Here is a 21096-nt window from a genome sequence, read left to right on the forward strand (position 1 = left end):
ATGGGCAGGAGACTCTAGTGAGCGAGTTAACAGAAAACAAACAAAAACCAGGGCCTGAGACCAACATGATTTGAATAATGACCAGACAACAAAAGGTAGAAAAATCATTTTATTTTCTGTTTAATATATATTAATATATGTATTTGTAATGTATTGTAAAAGGACTATGTATGTTGTTTTGGAAACTGCCTAGATTTTAGGCGGGGTATAAATTTTTAAATAAATATTTTGTGATTACAATATGTCAGATTTGAAATGTGTATCCTGACAGAGCTAGTGTTAGACAGCAAGCATGAGCTAGGATCTAAGAGAGAGAGGAAAAGTCTTTTTTGTTTATTTTGTTTATTCTACAGTGCCGGCGAAAGGTTAGAAAGAATGTAACCCTATATAATATCATATTGTAACACTGTGAATATTAAACCGCGTTGAGCTCTCTGGGAAGGACGGAATATAAAACTAACTAAATAAATAAAATTACTAAAAATATGTTTATATGGGGGGGCGGGGGTTAAAAAATTATTGGCCCCAGGTAACACATACCCTAAGTACGTCACTGAAGAGCATAAGAACATAAGAATAGCCTTACTGGGTCAGACCAATGGTCCATCAAGCTCAGTACCCCATTCTCATGGTGGCCAACCCAGGCCACTAGAACCTGACAAAAACCCAAAGAGTAGTAACATTCCATGCTACCGATAAAGGGCAAGCAGTGGCTTCCCCCATTTCTTTCTCAATAACAGACTATGGACTTTTCCTCCAGGAAATTGTCTAAACCAGTGTTCTTCAACCTTTTTACACCTTTGGACCGGCGGAAATAAAATAATTATTTTGTGGACCGGCAAACTACTAAGAGTGAAATTTTTAAAAACCCCATCGCTGTCCCGTCCCCGTGAGCTCGGTCCCGCAAACCATCTGATCCCATCTGCATAAGCTTCAAATAGTTATGATTTTATATTGAACATATTTTATTAAAGTATAAAAAGAAACAATATTCTGTAAAATTGTCATTTTATAAATACAAATAATACAGAGCAACGATCAACAAAACCTCCATCTCCTCTCCCCTTCACATATCCCCTCTAATATCAAGAAAACTGAATAAGCCAAATTATTATAGATTGCTACACAAATATCATGCTAACAGAATACCGCAGTCACACATGGCAGGAATGGTATTAGGGGAAGTGCAACTAGGGCAACTGCCCCCTTGTCAGAGAGAGCCCTAAGCCAGCTGGAAGCTAAAGAAGCACTGCCTTGGCTTTCCATTCCCCAGTTATATATAACATCAGATCTAGCATGATACATATTTCAAATCTGATATATTCTAATCACAAGATAGAAATAAAATTATTTTTTTCTACCTTTTGTCGTCTCTGATTTCTGCTTTCATCATCTTTTCACTCTCTTCCATCCAGCATCTGCCCTCTGTCTCTTCAATCCAGCATCTGCCCCTTCCATCCACTGTCTGCCCACTCACCCTTCCATATGGTATCTGCCTTCTTTCTATGCCCCTCTCCCCTTTCCATTCAGCCTGTGCTCCCTCTCTAGAATCTTTGTCCCTCTCTTCTGGAGGTCCCTGGCACACCTAAAATCCTTCTCATCTGGCCCCCTTCCCAGCATCAATCTCTCTCTACTTTCTCATTCTTCTGTCTCTCCCCTTTCCCTCATCTGATCTCTCCATTCCATCCTGACTCCTTCTCCTCCTCTAATCTCCCTGCCAGCTGTTTCCTTCCTAATTTCCTCCTCCCCATCCCCTGTCCCTGTCCAGAAGTACCTCTTCTACCTTTCCTCCTCCCCTTATCCAAAAGTAACTCTCTTCCTTTCCCCTTCTCCCCTGTCCAGCAGTACCCCCTTCCCCTCCCTTGTCCAGGAGTACCCTTTCTCCCTTCACTCTCCAGCAAATGTTTCCTCTCTTTAGGCTAGCGGCAGCTCTGTGCTATTAACTTCGGCACACAGCTGCCCCTAAGCAGTAGTTTAGCTGCGGTTTCATGAGGCAGCCTTGGGGCCTTTGGTAGGCCGGCCCACATTGCATCATCGAAGCGGGTCGGCCTAGCAAAGGCCCCGAGGCTGTCTCATGAAACCGCGGCTAAACTACGGCTTAAGGGCAGCTGTGTGCCGAAGTTAAAAGCACACAGAGCTGCCGCTGCTGGTCTGGGGGTGCATAGACAAAGGCAGGAGGCATACGCTGCAGGAGTCCCAGCATACGCGATGGAAGGCAGGAGTCCCGGCATAGCGACGGCAACAGGAAGTTACAAGTCAGCTGATGCCGGCACCTTTTGTTGCGGCGGGGACCCGAATCCTTCACGGACCGGCAAGATTTATTTGCAGATCTGTACCAGTCCGCGAACCGGCGGTTGAACAACACTGGTCTAAACCTTTCTTAAAACCAGATACACTATCCACTCTTACCACAACGTCTGGCAATGCATTCCAGAGCTTAACTATTCTCTGAGTGAAAAAATATTTCCTCCTATTGGTTTTAAAAGTATTTCCCTGTAACTTCATCGAGTGTCTCCTAGTCTTTATAATTTTTGACGGAGTGAAAAATCGATCTACTTGTACCCATTCTATTCCACTCAGTGGCGTACCTAGCATATATGACGCCCGGGGCTCATCATTTTTTAACACCCCCCCATCTATATGAAAAATATGATTTTTAGTAACAATCCACATATCACACAACAAGAGTGTACCTAGGAAAAGGCAGCATCTTAAACACTGCAATGAGTACTAGAACATCAACACATACAATGTAAAACTAAACAAGCCAGATCCTGCACAGTCAATTGATCTTGAACAGTCGATGCTATCAGAAAGCCATGTCCCTTTCATATACACAGACAGATACACCCTTGCCCAATATGGAATAATCACAAACTAAAAATAGAAATATGTAGACAAAAGTTAAACTGAACTGCCAAGAAATCAGACTCTGCATACAATGCAACACCACAAAAACAGTAATACATGTCTTCTAATACTGTGCAAAATATAAATACAGTAGATGTAAATTTGAAAAAAATGATACATAATCATCACTTTACAAATTAACAAATAAAACAAATAATGAGAAATAAGAAAATACCATTTTATTGGACTAAACCCCGTAAGCTCGGTCCCCATCCCCACAAACCACCTGATTCCATCCACACAAGCCATGAATTTTTTTATATTGAACTTATTATATTAAGGTATAAAAAGAAACAATATTCTGTACAATTGTCAATTTATAAATCAGCGTCTTCTCCCCACTCTCTCTTGCCCATTTCCCTTCAGCATCCTCAGCCCACTCTCTCTCCACTTTCCTTCAGTGCACGCACATAAAAACAAGCAAGTAATTTTATATCATTTTCATTCTATTCATTCATAGAAATTAAAGTCTAAATAATGCCAGTCACATAGCAAAACATGATTTTACAAAAATAATTCCCTGCACAGTCAAGCCTGCAAGGATTACTAGATGTCTTTCAGCAGCTCCCCTCCCTCCCTCCCCCTTACCTTCGTGGCCAAGTCAAAATGATCTACCAACAATAAAATTTTAAAAACACAAAGCACACTGTACGCAGAGAAAATGTTAATTATCATTTATATTCTGCGGATTTTCAAAGAGGTCAAGGCAGATGACTTTATGCAATGTCACCTCAGTAACAACTATACAAAAATAGACAAATATACCCCCTCCCTTTTTACTAAACCCGACAGCATTTTTTAGCGCAGGGAGCTGCGCTGAATGCCCCACGCTGCTCTCGACACTCATAGGCTCCCTGCGCTAAAAATCGCTATTGCAGTTTAGTAAAAGGGGTCCATAGTGCAAAATATAGACAGCATATATAAATTCTCAAAAAAGACACATTTTGATCACTAAATTGAAAATAAAATCATTTTTCCTACCTTTGTTTGGTAATTTTATCAGTCTCTGATTGCACTTTATTGTTCTGACTGTGCATCTAATATTTCTTCCCTTCTTTCAGCCTCCTGTATGCTTCCTCTCCTCCAGACCTCATTCCCTCCCACAACTTTTTCTTTGTTTCATCCTGCCCCCTTCTTTCTTTCTCTCTCCAAGCCCCCTTTCTTTCTCTGTTTGTCTTTCTCTCTCTCTCTCCGTGCCCCATTTCTTTCTTTCTTTCACCCTGCCCCCTTCTTTCTTTCTCTCTCCCCATGCCCCCTTTCTTTCTCTGTTTGTCTTTATCTCTCTCTCTCCGTGCCCCATTTCTTTATTTCACCCTGCCCCCTTCTTTCTTTCTCTCTCCATGCCCCCTTTCTTTCTCTATGTTTGTCTTTCTCTCTCCCCATGCCCCATTTTTTTCTTTCTTTCTCTGTTTCACTCTGCTCCCTTTTTTTCTTTCTGGCTCCCTGTCCCCCCCATTCTTTCTTTCTGGCTCCCTGCCTCCCCCCCTTTTCTTTCTTTCTCCCTGCCCTCCCCCATGCCACCGCCATTGGAAACATGCTGCTGTCACCGCCGCCGGGGAAAGGCTGCCACTGCTGCCATCGGGAACAGGCCGGCGCCGAGTTCGCCCTGCTTCTCTTCCCAGCGATTGGCTGGCCCAGAACGTCCTCTCCGATGTCAGAATTGACATCGGGCGGCGAGAGTTGGTCGGCCCGCAGGGAAGAGAAGCAGGGAGGGAGAACTCGGCACCGGCCTGTTCCCGATGGCGGCAGTGGCAGCCTTTCCCCGGTGTCCAGCTGTACACCCCCTTGGGGCGTGCACCCAGGGCAGACTGCCCCCCCCCCCCCGCCATCCCCTTGGTACATAGGAACATGTAATGTACGAAGCATGTATCAAGGAAATCTGGAAATCGTTAAAGATCAAATGGAAAAAAATACATTTGATTTGATAGGGATCAGTGAGATCAAATGGTCAGGACAGGGCCATTTTCAATCAAATAAGCATTGGATCTGCTACTCTGGTTATGAAACACAGGCAAAATGGCATGGCATTCATCCTCAATAATAAGATTTCAAAGATGGTACTAAAGTGCTTCGTACATTACATGTTCCTATGTTGAGAATACCTTTACAGCTTCAGATCTCCCTTTTCTGTCCAGCAACATCAGCATCAGGATGTCCTGGCGGCTTTGATCCTTCAGCTTCATAAACACTGGGTATACTCTGAGAGACAGTCAGATCTTCCCTAGTAGTATGGTGAATGCCTTCTGACCTATGGGACCATCTTCAGCAATACATTATCAAGCACCCGGCAGCCGATCTCCCCTTTAAAAGGGGAGGAGCCAGCGGTGCGAGCCGCTCAGCGCAGCGAAGGCGAGCATCAAAGGCGCTCGCCTTTGCGAAGAGCCTTAAGAAGAGCCAAATCCTTGACAACAGGACACCTTTTTCTTTCTTTTTTCTCTTTTTGTTTAATTCTCTCATTTACTCACTAACAGGCAGACCTTAAATACAACTTGGATATGGCAGGGAGAACAAGAAGCGCGAAGTCTACATTCAAGACCGGCACTCCTTCCACCGGGGGGATCCAGGAGGCGACCACGGCTTGCGTACAGAAGGAGGAGGACCCAGGACAGCAGACGGAGGCCTCCGTGCAGACCGAGACCATCCCCCAGCAGTTCACTACAGTCTCTACACAGACAGAGGAGGTCGGTCAGCTGAATGAGGACATCATGCAGGAACTAAGGAGCCTCAGGGAGGAGGTCAAATGCCTGAGAAGCATCAGAGAGGATGAGGCCTACATCGATGAAGTAGTGAAGGAGCTGTCCCAAATCACCGAGCAGGCCCGTGACGGATCCTTCCTTGAGACGCCCAGACTGTCGGCCTTGAAACCAACCACAGGGGTCCAGGAGGTGGCTGGAGATGATGACTCCTGGCAGCTGGTGACATCCTCCACAGATAAACGTAGGAAACTCTCCCCCCCTCTTTCAATCTCTTCACCTTCTTCTTCTTCTTTTTCTTACCAGGGTAGCTCCACATCGACCCCTCAACTTATCCTGAGGAACAGATTCCAGGCCTTGCAGGAAGAGACTACCGACGAGGAACAGGAGCGGGTCCAACACAAGGCTCCATCTCCGGGGACAACGGATCGACCTCCCCAGAAGAAGCGTAGAGTAATAGTCATCGGGGACTCCATGCTGAGGGGCACCGAGGGACCTATTTGCAGACCAGACATGCAATCGAGGGAGGTCTGCTGTCTACCTGGAGCCAGAATCCGAGATGTGACCGCCTGTCTTGATAGGCTGCTCAAGCCCCAAGATCACTACCCCATGCTGCTCAACCATGTCGGAACAAATGACACTGCCAGGAACACACCGGAGGACACCACTAGAGACTTCAGAGCTCTGGGGGAGATGCTAAAGCGGACAGGAGCGCAGATGGTCTTCTCTTCAATCCTTCCAGTTAGAGGTAAGGGAAGGGCCAGAGATGAGCGTATCCTGAGGACAAACGAGTGGCTACATGGATGGTGCCGGAAAATGAATTTTGGATTTCTAAATCATGGAGAGACGCTGCAGGGACTTCGGGGACAAGACGGACTCCACCTGACCAGTAGAGGTAAGAATGTCTTCAGACACCGACTAGCCCGCCTGCTTCGCAGGGCTTTAAACTAGGTAAGTTTGGGGAGGGTACCCACTCATACCATACCAGAGCAGTAAGTAATAATCCTGATGAGGTGAGTCGAAACTCCGCTTCTAGGTCTGAGGTAAGTACCCTCACTACAAACGATTCTCTAGGAGTCACATTGACTCAGATGGGAAATTCTCTACAGGGACCTATCAAGCACAAGGTGTGGAGGGCTATGTATGTTAATGCACACAGTTTAGGCAATAAAATTCTAGAATTGGAGACCGAAATAATAAATGCCGACCTGGACGTAGTGGCAATATCCGAAACCTGGTTCACGGACTCTCATGGGTGGGACATGGCTATACCGGGCTACAACTTACTTCGTCAAGACAGAGAGGGTAAGTTAGGGGGAGGGGTAGCACTATACATTAAAGAGGACATCAAAACGACCAGGATCACAGATGTCAAGTACACCGGAGAATCCCTCTGGGTGAACCTGGCCAGAGGCAGAGAAAAATGCCTGTATCTTGGTGTGGTATATAGACCTCCAAAACAACTGGAAGACAAAGACACGGAACTAATTGAAGACATTGAGAATATCACTCTACGGGGGGATGCTGTTCTGCTAGGGGACTTCAACATGCCTGATGCGGACTGGAACACACTTTCAGCGACAACTAGCAGCAGCAGGAGGCTATTGATGTCCATGAAGGGAGCACGACTTAAACAAATGGTATTGGAGCCCACTAGGGCCCAGGTGATCCTGGACCTGGTACTCACCAACGGGGAAACCGTCTCGGAGGTCTCGGTAGGACATATGCTAGCCTCCAGTGACCACAACATGGTACAGTTTAACCTTAGGAAAGGTTTCCCTAGATCAAACACAAAAACAAAGGTACTCCACTTCCGAGGCACTGACTTCGAACGCATTTGTCCATCAGAGATTTTGTCCATCAGGCACTTCAGAAACAAGCAGAGACGGATGATGTTGAAGCTATGTGGTCAACCCTGAAATCTACCATACATGAAGCAACAAACCTCTACATTAGATCGGTAAACAAACGGCAGAGAAACAATAAACCCCAATGGTTCACTGCTGAGATCTCGTGCCTCGTTAAAGAAAAGAAAAAGGCATTTATTTCCTACAAACGTACGGAGGAAGTGGAAGCCAAACTAAAATATACATCCAGGGTTGCAGCGGTCAAAACGGCAGTCAAGGAGGCCAAACTTCGAGTGGAAGAAACTTTAGCGAAGAACCTCAAGAAGGGAGACAAATCCTTCTTCAGGTACATTAGCGACAGGAAAAGATACACAGACGGGATAGTACGCCTAAAAAAACAAGATGGAAAGTACGTGGAATCAGATTCCGAAAAAGCCGAACTTCTGAATGAGTACTTCTGCTCGGTCTTCACCAGCGAGGCACCGGAGCACGGTCCACACTTACAGACAAAGCAAAGAGCGAAAGACCCGTTTTGGAATTTCGAGTTCACACCCGGAGACGTCTACTGCGAACTTACAACACTCAAGGTGAATAAAGCCATGGGTCCGGACAATCTACACCCCAGAGTACTCAGGGAGTTGTGTGATGTCCTGGCAGAACCGCTATCCATACTCTTCAATCTCTCACTCAGTACGGGGAGAGTACCCATAGACTGGAAAACGGCTAACGTTGTTCCACTGCACAAAAAAGGTTGCAGAGCGGAGGCTGCAAATTACAGACCGGTGAGTCTAACATCAATAGTGTGTAAACTCATGGAAACACTAATCTAACGTAAAATAGACACGTTCCTGAATGAGGAGAATCTACGGGATCCCAGTCAACATGGATTCACCAAGGGTAGTCCTGTCAATCCAATCTCATTAGCTTCTTTGACTGGGTAACAAGAAAGCTGGACTTGGGAGAATCCCTAGACGTAGTGTACCTAGACTTCAGTAAAGCCTTCGATAGCGTCCCTCACCGTAGGCTGTTGAGCAAGATGAAATCGATGGGGTTGGGAGAAACGCTAACTGCATGGGTCAAGGATTGGCTAAGTGGTAGACTTCAGAGGGTGGTGGTTAACGGTACCCTCTCTAAAACGTCAGAAGTGACAAGTGGAGTACCGCAGGGCTCAGTCTTGGGCCCACTCCTTTTCAACTTATTCATAGGGAACCTGACTCAGGGGCTTCAAGGTAAAATAACACTATTTGCCGACGACACCAACTATGTAACATAGTGAGCGGCTCTGATTTACACGATAGTATGACGCATGACCTTTTTTAGTTGGAACGTTGGTCATCTACCTGGCAGCTGGGCTTCAACGCCAAGAAATGCAAGGTCATGCACCTCGGCAGTAGGAATCCGTGCAGAACTTACACCTTAAATGGTGAAACCTTAGCTAGGACTGTAACAGAACAAGATTTGGGAGTGATCATCAGTGCAGATATGAAAGCTGCCAATCAAGTGGAGAAGGCTTCATCTAAGGCAAGACAAATGTTAGGTTGTATCCGCAGAAGTTTTGTCAGCTGGAAGTCTGAGGTCATCATGCTGTTATACAGAACCATGGTGAGACCACATCTGGAATACTGTGTGCAATTCTGGAGGCCACATTACCGTAAAGATGTGCTAAGAGCAGAGTCAGTTCAGCGGATGGCCACCAGGATGGTCTCGGGGATCAAGGATCTCTCATACGAAGAGAGGCTGAACAAGCTGCGGCTCTACTCTCTCGAGGAACGTAGGGAGAGGAGAGACATGATTGAGACATTTAAATACATCTCCGGACGTATCAAGGTGGAAGATGATATTTTCCTTCTCCAGGGACCCTCAGCCACAAGAGGGCATCCGCTTAAACTCAGGGGTGGGAAATTTCATGGGGACACCAGAAAGTATTTCTTCACTGAAAGAGTGGTTGATCATTGGAACAAGCTTCCAATACAGGTAATCGAGGCCAAGCGTGCCAGATTTTAAGGGTAAATGGGATGCCCATGTGGGATCCTTAAGAGGGTGGAGTTAAGGATGGGTCATTAGGAGAGGGATCTCCAGGAGAGCAGACTCAGGGGGATGGGTCTGTGAAGTGGGCAGACTTGATGGGCTATGGCCCTTATCTGCCGTCATTTTTCTATGTTTCTAAGTTTTCTTGGCAGAATACAGAAGTAGATTGCTGGGCCTTTCTTCTGCGAAGTATAAAGTCGATGTTGTTGCCGTTGCTGCTTCAAATACGATCCTCCGCCTCCAACACTGCCCATCTGATGCCAGATGGGTGGTACATCATTAGTCTGACATCTAAACTAAACTAAACTAAAGCTTAACTTTAGGTCATCAACCTAAGGAAGCTCAACTCGGTTTACAACAATTAAATAAAAACTAAAGAAAGCAAAAACAAAGGTTTCAAAAGAAATTAGTTTTCAAAATGTTTGACAAATAGAAAAGTTTTTAGAAATTTACGGAAAGATTGGAAAGAACTGGGGCTCCTCAGAATTAGGGGAAGTTCATTCCATAATTGAGAAAGTTTAAAAGCCAAAGATTGACTGAAGATCTTAACTCCTTTAATTCCTTTTCTAGAAGGAAGGGAGAGTTAGAATTGTTGGATGCCTCTTGCAAAGGAAAATCTGTAACCAGTCCATAATAAGGGAACGAGGGGAATAAAAATGCCATATAAAATTTTGAAAGAGATGCAAGCACATTTGAAATGAATTCTAAGATAAACCAATGAAGACTCAGGAGCAAAGGGGTCACATGGTCAAATTTACTTTTTCCAAAAATCCGCTTCGCAGCAGTATTCTGGATTAATTGTAATCTTTGGAGACAGATCTTTGTGATTCCAAGATAAATAGCATTGCAATAATCTAGTCAAGATAATATGATTGATTGGACCAAGACAGAGAAATGTTGATGATGAAAAAGATGTCTAACCTTCCTCAATATTTGTAAACTAAAAAAGCATTTTTTGACAAGGGAATTTGGTCCTTAAAGGTAAGTGAGGAATCAAAAAGGACTCCCAATCTTAGAAGAAAACTTGATCTGCAAAGAGGCCCTAGATTCCAAAGCTACATTAGGAGGAAGACAGTCCAGTTTTGGACCTAACCAAAGAAGTTTAGTTTTAGTCGCATTAAGCTTCATCTGGACAGACATAGCCCAGGCTTGAAGGTTGGAAATGCAATGATTTACTTTAAAAACTAAATTGGTAATATCCAAATTGATTTCAATCAGTATAAAGATATCATCTGCCTTGGGAGGTCCTGCTGATAGTGAAACTACCGATAGTATAGCTTTCAGCTTCTCAGATGTGCACAAGCCCCAGTGGCACGTCAAGCCCATGTACCATGACTGGAGTGGTAAAGCCTAGGAAGAAGGTAACTGAGGAGAATTTCCAATGACAAAAGATGTCAAGCAACAGTGCTATTTTGAACTGAGTTTGGTTGACAATTTTTGCTATTTTGGACTTACAAAGTCTTGCTGGTGGGACATAGAATCATCTTCATATTTTGGAATTAAGTTAGAAGAGATGTATGAGCACAGAAACACACTTTGTTTTGTTTATGGTGCCTGGAACTGGGTGAAATAGTACAAAAGATTGAATCTGATTTCTGGATCAGAGTGTTTATTATGCTTCCAATCCCATACAGCCACTCCGGGATTGCTCAGCCTGGAGCTGTGCTGAGGTATAAGGGTGGGTAATATGCTACCCTTTTCCCTACCACATTATAAATTAATGAACACTATATGTGTCTCTGGGTAAAAAAACTCAGCTTTCCGCCGTGTTAAATAGAACTCCCAGGTATTCTAAAGACTGAGTCGAGACTAACTGGCTTGTCTGAAATTTATAATCCAGCCCATATTCTGTAAAGTTTTTACAACTGCCACCACTGTTCTTTCTCCCTTCTCTCGGGAGGTGGTTCTGATGAGCCAGTCGTCTAAATAAGGATGCACCAGCCAGCCTGCTCTGCAGAAATGAGCTGCTACCACCACCATCACCTTGGTGAAAGTCCGGCACTGTTCTCAGCCCAAAAGGCAGCACTGAGAATTCGAAGTGATTCTCCAAGACATGAAATCTCAGGAACTTTCTGTGTGCTGGGAAAATTGAAATATAGAGATCAGCTTTTGTCAAATCCAGGGCTGCCAGAAATTCTTCCAGTTGGAACACTGTAATGACAGGTCACCTCATCTCCATCTGGAACGGTGGAACCCTCAGGACTGCATCAATGAATTTGAGATCCAGGATGGGCCTCCAGTCATCAGAGCATTTCTTGGGCATGACAAAGTATATGGAGTATCTGCCCAAGCCCGATTTTTCTTCTGGAACTGGTTCTATGGCTTGAATATCCAGCAACTTGTTTAACGTTCCCTATACTTGAGCTGGCTGGTCCAGTTGGCCCACCGGATAATCCATGAACCAGTTGGATGGAGGGAATGCAAACTATCTTGTAACCCTCTCTGATAATATCCAAGACCCCAAATCTGTTGTAATATGTTCCCAGGGCTCCAGAAAGTCTGAAAGCTGACTTCCAATCTTCTGTGAGGCGGCTGGAGGACTAGCATCACTGTGGCTTCTTGGTTGCCATTGTGGCCTGGGAACCTGTAATCTGGATTTTCTGTGTTCCGGTTTCTGTGTTCATCCTGAAGTATACTGGCAAAAATGTATAAGCTCTGAAAAAAGCTCAGAATCTGGCTCCTAGTTGCTTGAGGTCTGCTGTCTGGTGACTTGGGGTGACGATCTTGCACATTGGCCATAAGATCATCCAGATCTTTGCCAAAAAGCATCTGTCCCTTAAAGAGGAGCCGGCTGAGCGTGACCTTAGAAGTCGAATTGCCCGCCCATTGCCTGAGCCACAGCAGAATATGGAATATGTGGAGATGCTTGCCAAGACTCTGATTACATCGTAGAGTGCATTCGCCATGTAGTCTACCCCTGACAGCACAAGCTGAGAGAATGGGTCAGCCACTGCAACATTCAGGGTTCGCATGCACATGCTATGAAGGAAGCTGCTGATGCTGCCTTAATTCCTAGGGCCAGGGCCTTGAACTGTCTCCTGAAGACCATATCCATCCTGCAGTCCTGTGCATCTTTCAACACGACTCCTCCCTCACTGGGCAGGGAAGTGAGTTTAGTTACCTAGGCTATCAAGGAATCTATTTTTGGCATAGCAAACATTTGCTGAAACTTGATTCATAGGATACAGCCTAGTCAAGGCTTTCACTCCTTTGAGGGAATCTTCTGGAACCTCCTAGGGCTCTGTAACTAGCAGTTTCATGTCTGGATGCCACAGATAAAACGTGGGCTGAGATCAGACCACGTTCAGTAGAGAACACTGAGATGACTGGGGCTGAGGTGGATCAATGTTGAGCTCGCAAAGAGTAATAATGTCCACTAGCACCGAAGACTTGAACAGCCATCTTATTAAGGGATCCTCTACCTGGTCCATGTCCAAGACCTCGTTCTGATCCTCTACACGGGAGGACAAATCTTCTTTCAGGGTTGCCTCACTTTGTGACAGTAAGAGGATCAAAACTGAACCTTTCATCCTCTGAATCTCTGTCTAACTGACAATCTGAGTCAGAAAGGAGCACCACTCTCATATAAGACGTGCTCTGAAGATCCCGAGAGAAGTGTGCAGAAGGTCATTCGTCAGAAGACCAGAAAGACATATGCCTGCCAGAGCAGATTAATGAACTCTGGGGTAAATAAATGCCTTTGAGGGCAACTCTCCATCCCCTTTAGAAGGGAGGAGATGCCTCCATCTGAATAGCCTTTATGTGCTAGTGTCATGCGTGCCATAAGACCAAAACGTTCTGGATCCTGCAGGGCAATTGGACCCTGTGTGAGCAACAAGGGATGGCATGGAAGTTTGAGACTTTGATCTCTTTTTAGATGGATCAGGTCTGCATACCACAGTCTTCTCAGCCAGTGTGGTGCTCCTACAATCACCTGCCCCTTGTGTAACATGATCCTGCATGGAAGTCTGCCTATCATGGGCCACACAGGGAAGGCGTAAAGAAGACCTGCCTTTGGCCATTATTGCACCAGGGTGTCCAGGCCTTTGCTTCCTGGCTCATATCTTTGACTGATGAACTGATCCGCCTTCTTGTTGGTTGCTGATGCCATCAGATTGAATTTTGGGCACCCCCACAGATTCACAATGCAGGTGAAGGCTTCCTGAGACTGTGACCACTTCCCATGATCTAGAGTTTTCTAGATGAGGAAATACGCTTGCACCACTGTCCACTCCTGTCACATGTGCCGCCGAGAGTGCCACGAGATGGACTTCCACCCATCGAAACAACTTCTGGGCTTCCAAACATAAAGCAGCCCTCTTGGTGCCCCCCCTGGCAATTGACATAGGCTACCGCCACTTTGTTGGCCAAGAAAATTCATACCGCTTTACTCAGTAGTATGCTCCAGAATGCCTGAAGCTCCAGTCAGATGGCTTGAAGTTCCAAGTGGTTGATCAACCACTACCTCTAGGAAGGTCCCTGAACCATATACCCCTTGCAATGTGCCTCCCAGCCATATAGGCTGGTGTCCATCATCAGTATCACTCATGCAGAGATACGAAGGGGAATTCCTCTAGTGAAAGACTAGGGCTCCAACCACCAGGCTAAACTGCAATGAGCTTCTGTTGTCCAAGGCAGCTGAAGTTGGAGCTTATCCCTCTGTGGGCACCATTGGGAGAGGAGCACATCCTGGAGTGGACATGAGTGCACCCTTGCCCAGGGAACTATGACCATGGTCATAACTATTGATCCCAGCACCTGCAAATATAGCCAGGCAGTTGGAGCAGTCTCGCTCTAAAACACCCGTATCTGATGCAGAAACTTCTCTCTGCGGGTTTCCGGGAGAAACACTTGTTTTTCTTTGTGAAGCAGTCTCCCAGATACTCCAACATCTGCATTGGCTCCAGGTGGCTTTTCTGAAAGTTGACCACCCAGCCCAGCTTCTGCAGCAGTTAAATCGCTCTTTGAAGAGCTAGTCTGTCTTTGGATTCGGATTGGACGCTTATTAGCCAATCATTAACTTAAGGATATACTTATATGCCCACTCTGCGCAGGTGTGCTGCAATAATCATCATTACGTTGGTGAAGATTTATGGTGCTGAGGTCAGCCCAAAGGGCAAGGCCACGTACAGGATGTGTTGTTCCAGCACATGGAATCACAAAAACTTTCTGTGCTCTGGAAAAATGGAAATGTGCAGATAGGCCTCCATCAAATCCAGGGAAACATGATGGCAGATAAAGGCTAAATGGCCCTAGTCTGCCCATCCGCAGTAACCATTATCTCTTTCTCTCTCTGAGAGATCCCACGTGCTTATCCCAGGAGATGAGAAATACCCACAGCGCCACTGATGCAATCACCAACTTCACCGTTTCCATTGGGAAACGAGATATCTTCTAGGATGCATCCACTGCTTTGAGGTCTAGAATCAGCTTTCAGTCTTCTGAGCCTCTCTTGGGCACTATGAAGTACATTGAATATCAGCCGAAGCACGAGTCTTCCTCTGGCAAAGGCTCTACCGCTTCCACCAGCCGGAGTTTGGCTGTTTTTTTTATTATTATTATTTTCGGCCTCCCAGATGGAGAGTCTAGAAAAGAGTCCATGAAGGGATGAAAGAACTGTAGCTTGTACCCCCTCCTGTATAATATCCAGTACCCAATGATCTGTGGTGATCTCTGCCTACACCCCCCAATAGGTTAATAACCTCCCTCCCTCCCTCCAAAGCTGACAGCTTGGCATCATAACTGCTTCTTGGGAGGTATGGCGGAGCGGGATCCTGAAAATTGGGAGCGCCTGGCCCCTCCAAATCTTTGTCTAGAGTCTTGAAAATATCTCTGGCCTGAAGGTCCTCCCAAGAACAGGTGATATTGTCTAGAGGTCTGAAAAGTACCACGACCTGACCCCCTAGGGGCTCAAGGTCTGCTGTACGTTAAAGACTTTGGCATACAATCCTGCACACTGGCCAAAAGATCATCCAGACCTTTTTCAAAGAATAAATGTCCCTTAAATGGTAATTTAAACAAGGTCACCTTGGAGGATAAATGTGTCACCCAGTGTCTGATCCACAGCATCCTGCGGGAGGAAATGGAATAAACAGACATTTTGTTCATGACTCTGAAAGGATCATACAGAGTATTAGCTACATAATCCACTCTAGACATTAGAAACTGGTGATCTGGCAATCTGCCTCCAGATCACAGTGCAACTTGGAGTGGCAAGCCCAGGCAACAAAAGACGAGCCCAGACAACAAAAGAAACCGCTGCAGCTGCTTTTAACCTGAGGTCGTGGCCTTGGAGCTGCTTATAAACAAAATCCAGCTTGCGGTCCTGGTCATCCTTTAATACCACACTGCTTTCATTGAGAAGGGAGGTATGCTTGGTAACCTGCATTACCAGGGAAACCAGGGAAAGAGCTGATTAAATTCAGCGTCCATCAAATAGAGCCTTGTCATGGCTTGGACCGCCCTAAGGGGCCCCTCTGGGACCTCTTAATGGTCTATGAGCATATTTGTAATGTCTTGATAAGAGGGAAAACAGGTGGTCTGTGCTTTTGTGCTGCTTAGAAACAAACACTGTGTAGTACAGGATCGTGGAATCTCAATCTTTAATTCCTGGAAGGATTCTATGATCAACTACAAAAGTGCTGAAGGCATGAACAGCCTGCACATAGTCAGGTCCTCTCCGAGATCAGGGGCCTCAACCAGATTCAGCCCCCCTAGAGTTGAAGCAGCATCTTCTGGATCCTGACTGGAAGAGTAAAGGCATTGAAAAAGATCAGCCCTCAAACTGGACCTCCCCATCTTGTGCATGGCACTGTTGCTGGGGCATTGCATTCATGTGGTGTAACACCTGGCACCTGCATGGCTGCGATCTCCGAGGATTTCATGTGGACCTTATTAATCCTGTAAGCTTCATAAGAACATAAGAAATGCCTTCACCGGATCAGACCGAGGTCTATCTAGTCCGGCGATCCGCATCATACTGGTGAATGGAGGAGGAAACACTCCTTTCTGTGGTTTTGCAGCTGCACAACGGCTGTGTTTTGCTAGGGATGTACTTGTGCTGCTTCCCGGCTCAAACCTCAAACTTTTTCCTGCAACATCTGGACACTAACGCCCCCCTCCCCTCCGAGGGACTAGAGGAGGCTAAGCCAGCGGCTGCTACAACCCCTCATGCGCCACATGGCACATAGGACACGGACAATCCTCAGATGACCATCCACTGCAAATTAAAAGTATCCTGGCCTGAGGAGCCCATCACACATTAAGCAAAATCGAGGTGTTTTTTTTAGGCAGATAAAGGCTTTTATTTTCAAATCGGAAAATCAAAGATGGCTGCTGTGGCAGCAATTTTAGCTTTTGTTTTTTCAGGCTGTCAGCCTGTTACTCACTGTGCTATGCTGTGTGCTTGGAGCTGCAAATTCTGAAGCTGCAAACAGCTTACAGGGAGAACTTTTGCCTCAACAAGCCTGGAATCCAGACTGCCTGTGTCTTCGGACTGCCTCTCGGGTCCAATGAACTGGCCTAAGACCTCAACCCCCATCAGACCTCATGCATGCAAACTGAAGGAAGAAGCAGTCGGCCCCAATTCCGGAAAAACTGCCACAGAGCCACTCAGCCTGTGCACAAGCCCACTGTGGATGAACCAGGGGCAAGCATTGCTCCTAAAAATACGAGCCCCTGAACTGGTATTGCAGGCTATCCAAATGGGTGCCCTGCAAAGCAGTTTACCCCTTGGAAGCAGATCCTCGACCTCAGAGTCTGCGCTCTCCCACAGCCAGAGATGTCTCAAAATTGGGATCCTCTGCAGCACCAAAAAGTCTCTTAAACAGTCCCAAAAAATTGAATATAATTTAAAAATAAACACGAGTAAAAAAGACCAGGTCTTACTTTACCATCTCACTTTTAGAGAGACAACTGAGGAACTGGAGGACAGCCCACAGGGATGGGAGCTGGAGCAAAAGAATGCTAATGAAGCTCTCTACAAGAGTTCTTGCAAGAAGAGATTGACTACCTACAGGTTTAAGAGTGTGTGTCATACTAGAACAGTGTTTTGAGACCCAGCTCTCACACTTTCTGTGACACATAACCCACAGAGGGAACAGAGGGGGCTAAGCCCATGGCTCCTGCCCCCACCCCCCTTGTGCACCCTGCAGCATATGGATGCTCCGCAGGTGCCCATCCAGTACAAACTTGGCATGATATAGGGATTAAACCATCTGAGGAGTCCATTACAATCGATTTAAACCAAAATCAAGGAGTTTTAGAGGCAGATAGAGGCTTTTAAAATAAAATCAGAAAATCCAAGTTGGCTGTCATGGCAGCATTTTGGGCTACAAAACAGCCCATGGGAGCAAAACTAAAAGTTCAAAAATGCTGAAAACAGGATTTTAGAGGTAGGGGACCCTTGTGATAATCCCAGAATACCTTAGTTTTGCCAATTTCTGATTCACCCCAATTTTCCCAGAGACAGCAATAAGCTGTATTCACAGAACTACCATGTGCTGTGCCTACATCAGCTTCTAATTGCAATTGGAAATGGAGAAGGAATTTCTGCCTCAGACAAGCAAGGGTGGCTCCAGCAGCTTGTGTCTTTGAGCTGCTTTTTATTCAGGTTCCAAAACCTGAAACCCTCAATCCCACACAATTCTTCAGGGGATGGGGGTGGGTTTTAGGCAGATGCAATTTACCTTCACCAAGCCTCCTGTTCAGTTGCGGGGTCTAATCAGCCTGCACTCAAGCGCCTGACTCTGCAGGGACGAGCACCATTCCCAGGGAACGTATTCCCGAGCTCCTAGAAGGGTTGCTTTCCTGGCTGTGCAGACCCCAGCATCTGACCCTTCTCCCAGGAAGAGCTGTCCCAGGACTAATGGGAACCTCTTAGCACAGGGAAGCCTCAACAAAGATCGGATTAGTACCCAAAAATAAAAAATCTAGTGCAGAGCAGAGGAAAAGACACCTTCTCAACTCGCTTGTAGAAGTTAAGACTGAAGAGAGAGAGAGCACTGTCCAGGGAGACAAGGAGGCGAAGTTGATGCCTTCTACAATCCAACTTGTGAGTTAGGGTATACAACCCATCCATAAGAAACTGTTTCCTGTTTGCACAGGAATTAGTTTTTATATGTAATATCTCCCCATATGTTATGCTTAGGAAAAAAATGTGCCCTTATCAGCCAAGAGGACTGGAGGGGGTGAAGGTGGAGAGGAAGGGAATCCCAAGAATTAACCTCAGTTCCACTCTTTCATCAAGGAGCCAACATAATAATGGAAGTTGTTCTAGCACCAACTTCCAGTAAGCACCATGGGATAGAAACCTTGATCATGAGACCAAGAAATACAAGACCAAAAGACTCGAAACATACCTGGTAATGGGGCTGGTGGAAGGATGGGTTGTATTTCATCTGCTTGTGTTTTCTTCTTACTAGGAGTTGTCGGAAGAGTGGGGGAAACACGGGGTATCTGAAAAAAAAAATGTGGAAAATTAGGAAAAACATACCAAAACACAGAGGTCCAGATTCTTAAAACTTTAATGCTGTCACTAAACTGTTTACCGATGGTTTAGCCTGCACACATTTTAGCGACGGATTATCAAAACGGATTATCTCTTTCTTTAGCGAGCTTTCTAGCAGTCTCTGACAATGACATGCAAATGGGCTCTTCAACATTGAAATGAGCCCTAAACTAAACTTTAAGTTTGTATACCGCATCATCTCCACAATCGTAGAGCTTGGCACGGTTTACAGTAACTGGTATAAAGAAGGAACTCCATAGTAAGGGTTACAGGAACTTAGTATAAAAATGAAATACCATAGCCATTGAGAATAGCCAAGTTTTCAGATGTTTTTAGAATAGTTGGAGGGAGCCCAGATTCCGAAGTGAGGTAGTAAGGTTATTCCAAAGTTCTGTGATTCTGAAGGAGAGGGATGTCCCTAGTTTTCCTGCATGGAATACACCTTTTAATGAGGGGAAGGATAGTTTGAATTTTGGGGTGGATCTGGTGGTATTAGGATTCGAGGAATTCCAAGATAGTGGAATTAGGGGAGGAAGGATGCCGTGTAGGTTCTTAAAAGTTAGGCAGGCACATTTAAAGTGAACCCTGGAGATTACTGGAAGCCAGTGAAGTTTGGACAGAAGCAGTGAGACATGGTCAAATTTACTTTTTGCGAAGATTAGCTTAGCCGCGGTGTTCTGAATCCGCTGAAGTCTTTGAAGGCTTTTCTTGGTTAAACTTAAGTAGAATGGAGTTACAATAGTCCAGTCTGTAAAGGATGATGGATTGTACAAGGACAGCAAAATGGTGTTGGTGGAAACAGGATCTCACTTTCCTCAGCATGTGAAGGCTAAAAAAGCATTTTTTTTACCAAGGAGTTGACGTGGTCGTTAAAGGAAAGTGTAGAGTCAATGATGATGCCCAGAACTTTGCTTGAGAACTCAAGCTGCAGTGTGGTGTCAGAGGACAGTGAGATGAGGGTGGGTATCTGATCTAATTTTGGGCCAAGCCAAAGTAGTTTTGTTTTGGATTCATTCAGTTTCATTTGTACAGTGAGGGCCCAGGATTGGAGGTTCGTTATACATGCTGTTATGTTCTCAGAGAGGTTAGTAAGCTTCGAGTCGGTCTCGAGGAGGACAAGGATGTCATCAGCATAAGTATAAAGTGTTTCCAGGGGAGATAGGTGGAAAAGTTTCAGGGAAGACATATAGATGTTGAAAAGAATAGGGGATAGAGGTAAACCCTGCGGTACTCCACATATCAGTTTCCAAGGAGAGGACGTGGTGCTATTCATGTTAACAGTGTAAGAGCAGGGACGTAAGAATTTCGAGAACCAGTCTAAGACTGTGGAGTTAATGCCTATCTCAGAAAGTTGTAAAATTAGAATATCGTGATGGACATCAAAAGCTGCAGAAAGGTCGAATTGTAGTAGAACAGCAAACTTATTACGAGAATGTAGTTGCTGAACCTTTGAAATTAATGAGGCCAATAGGGATTTGGTGCTGAAGTTTGGTCTAAAGCCATATTGGTAAGGTAGGAGAATGGAGAATTTCTCTAAATAGGATCAGAGTTGGGTAGATATGATGGACTCTAGCTTCTTGATCAGGAGAGGAATATTTGCTATTGGACGATAGATGGATAGCATGGAAGGGTCTAGATCTGTTTTTCACAGTAGTGGGGTCAAGGCAATATGTCCCATTTCTGCAGAAAATAGGCCCCATAGTAAGGCAGAGTTTATAAGTTTGGTGAGGGACGAGATGGCCTGTGCGGGAATTTTCTCATATAGGTAAGAGGGAAATGGGTCCAAGGTACAGTTGCAGGATTTCAGTTTGAGGCACAGTTTAGAGACCTGGGATTCGGATACATGCTCAAAGACAGTCCAGGATCTGTCAGCTGGGATAGGGTTAGAGTCGGCTAGGGGAGGGTTGGATTCTTAAAAAATGGCGAGCCTTTTTCTAAAAGTGGCATCGGTTTTTGGCGACAAAAATAAAAAGACTGGTCCGGGGGTCAGAGACTTCTAGAAAGCCAAGTTGTGATGCAGTGGGAAAGATGCCCATTCTCTCCCACTGCATAACAACACCCCTTCCCTGCAGTGGCAGCGAACACCCCTCCTCTGCAGCGGGAGAGATGC

At 45.5% G+C, this 21096-nt stretch overlaps 1 protein-coding gene across 2 annotated transcripts in view; it reads right to left on the bottom strand.

The window, feature by feature from the left end:
* The window catches only part of SPAG17 (sperm associated antigen 17), a 742651-nt gene that overhangs the window by 591531 nt on the left and 130024 nt on the right, over positions 1-21096 (bottom strand). For both annotated transcript variants that reach the window (XM_033941513.1, XM_033941512.1), the window contains exon 9: positions 18838-18934. In XM_033941513.1, the coding sequence (XP_033797404.1) occupies positions 18838-18934 (97 nt within the window). The remainder of the gene's footprint in view (positions 1-18837; positions 18935-21096) is intronic.

The sequence above is a fragment of the Geotrypetes seraphini genome, chromosome 4 (assembly GCF_902459505.1).
Source record: "Geotrypetes seraphini chromosome 4, aGeoSer1.1, whole genome shotgun sequence".
Lineage (NCBI taxonomy): Eukaryota > Metazoa > Chordata > Amphibia > Gymnophiona > Dermophiidae > Geotrypetes > Geotrypetes seraphini.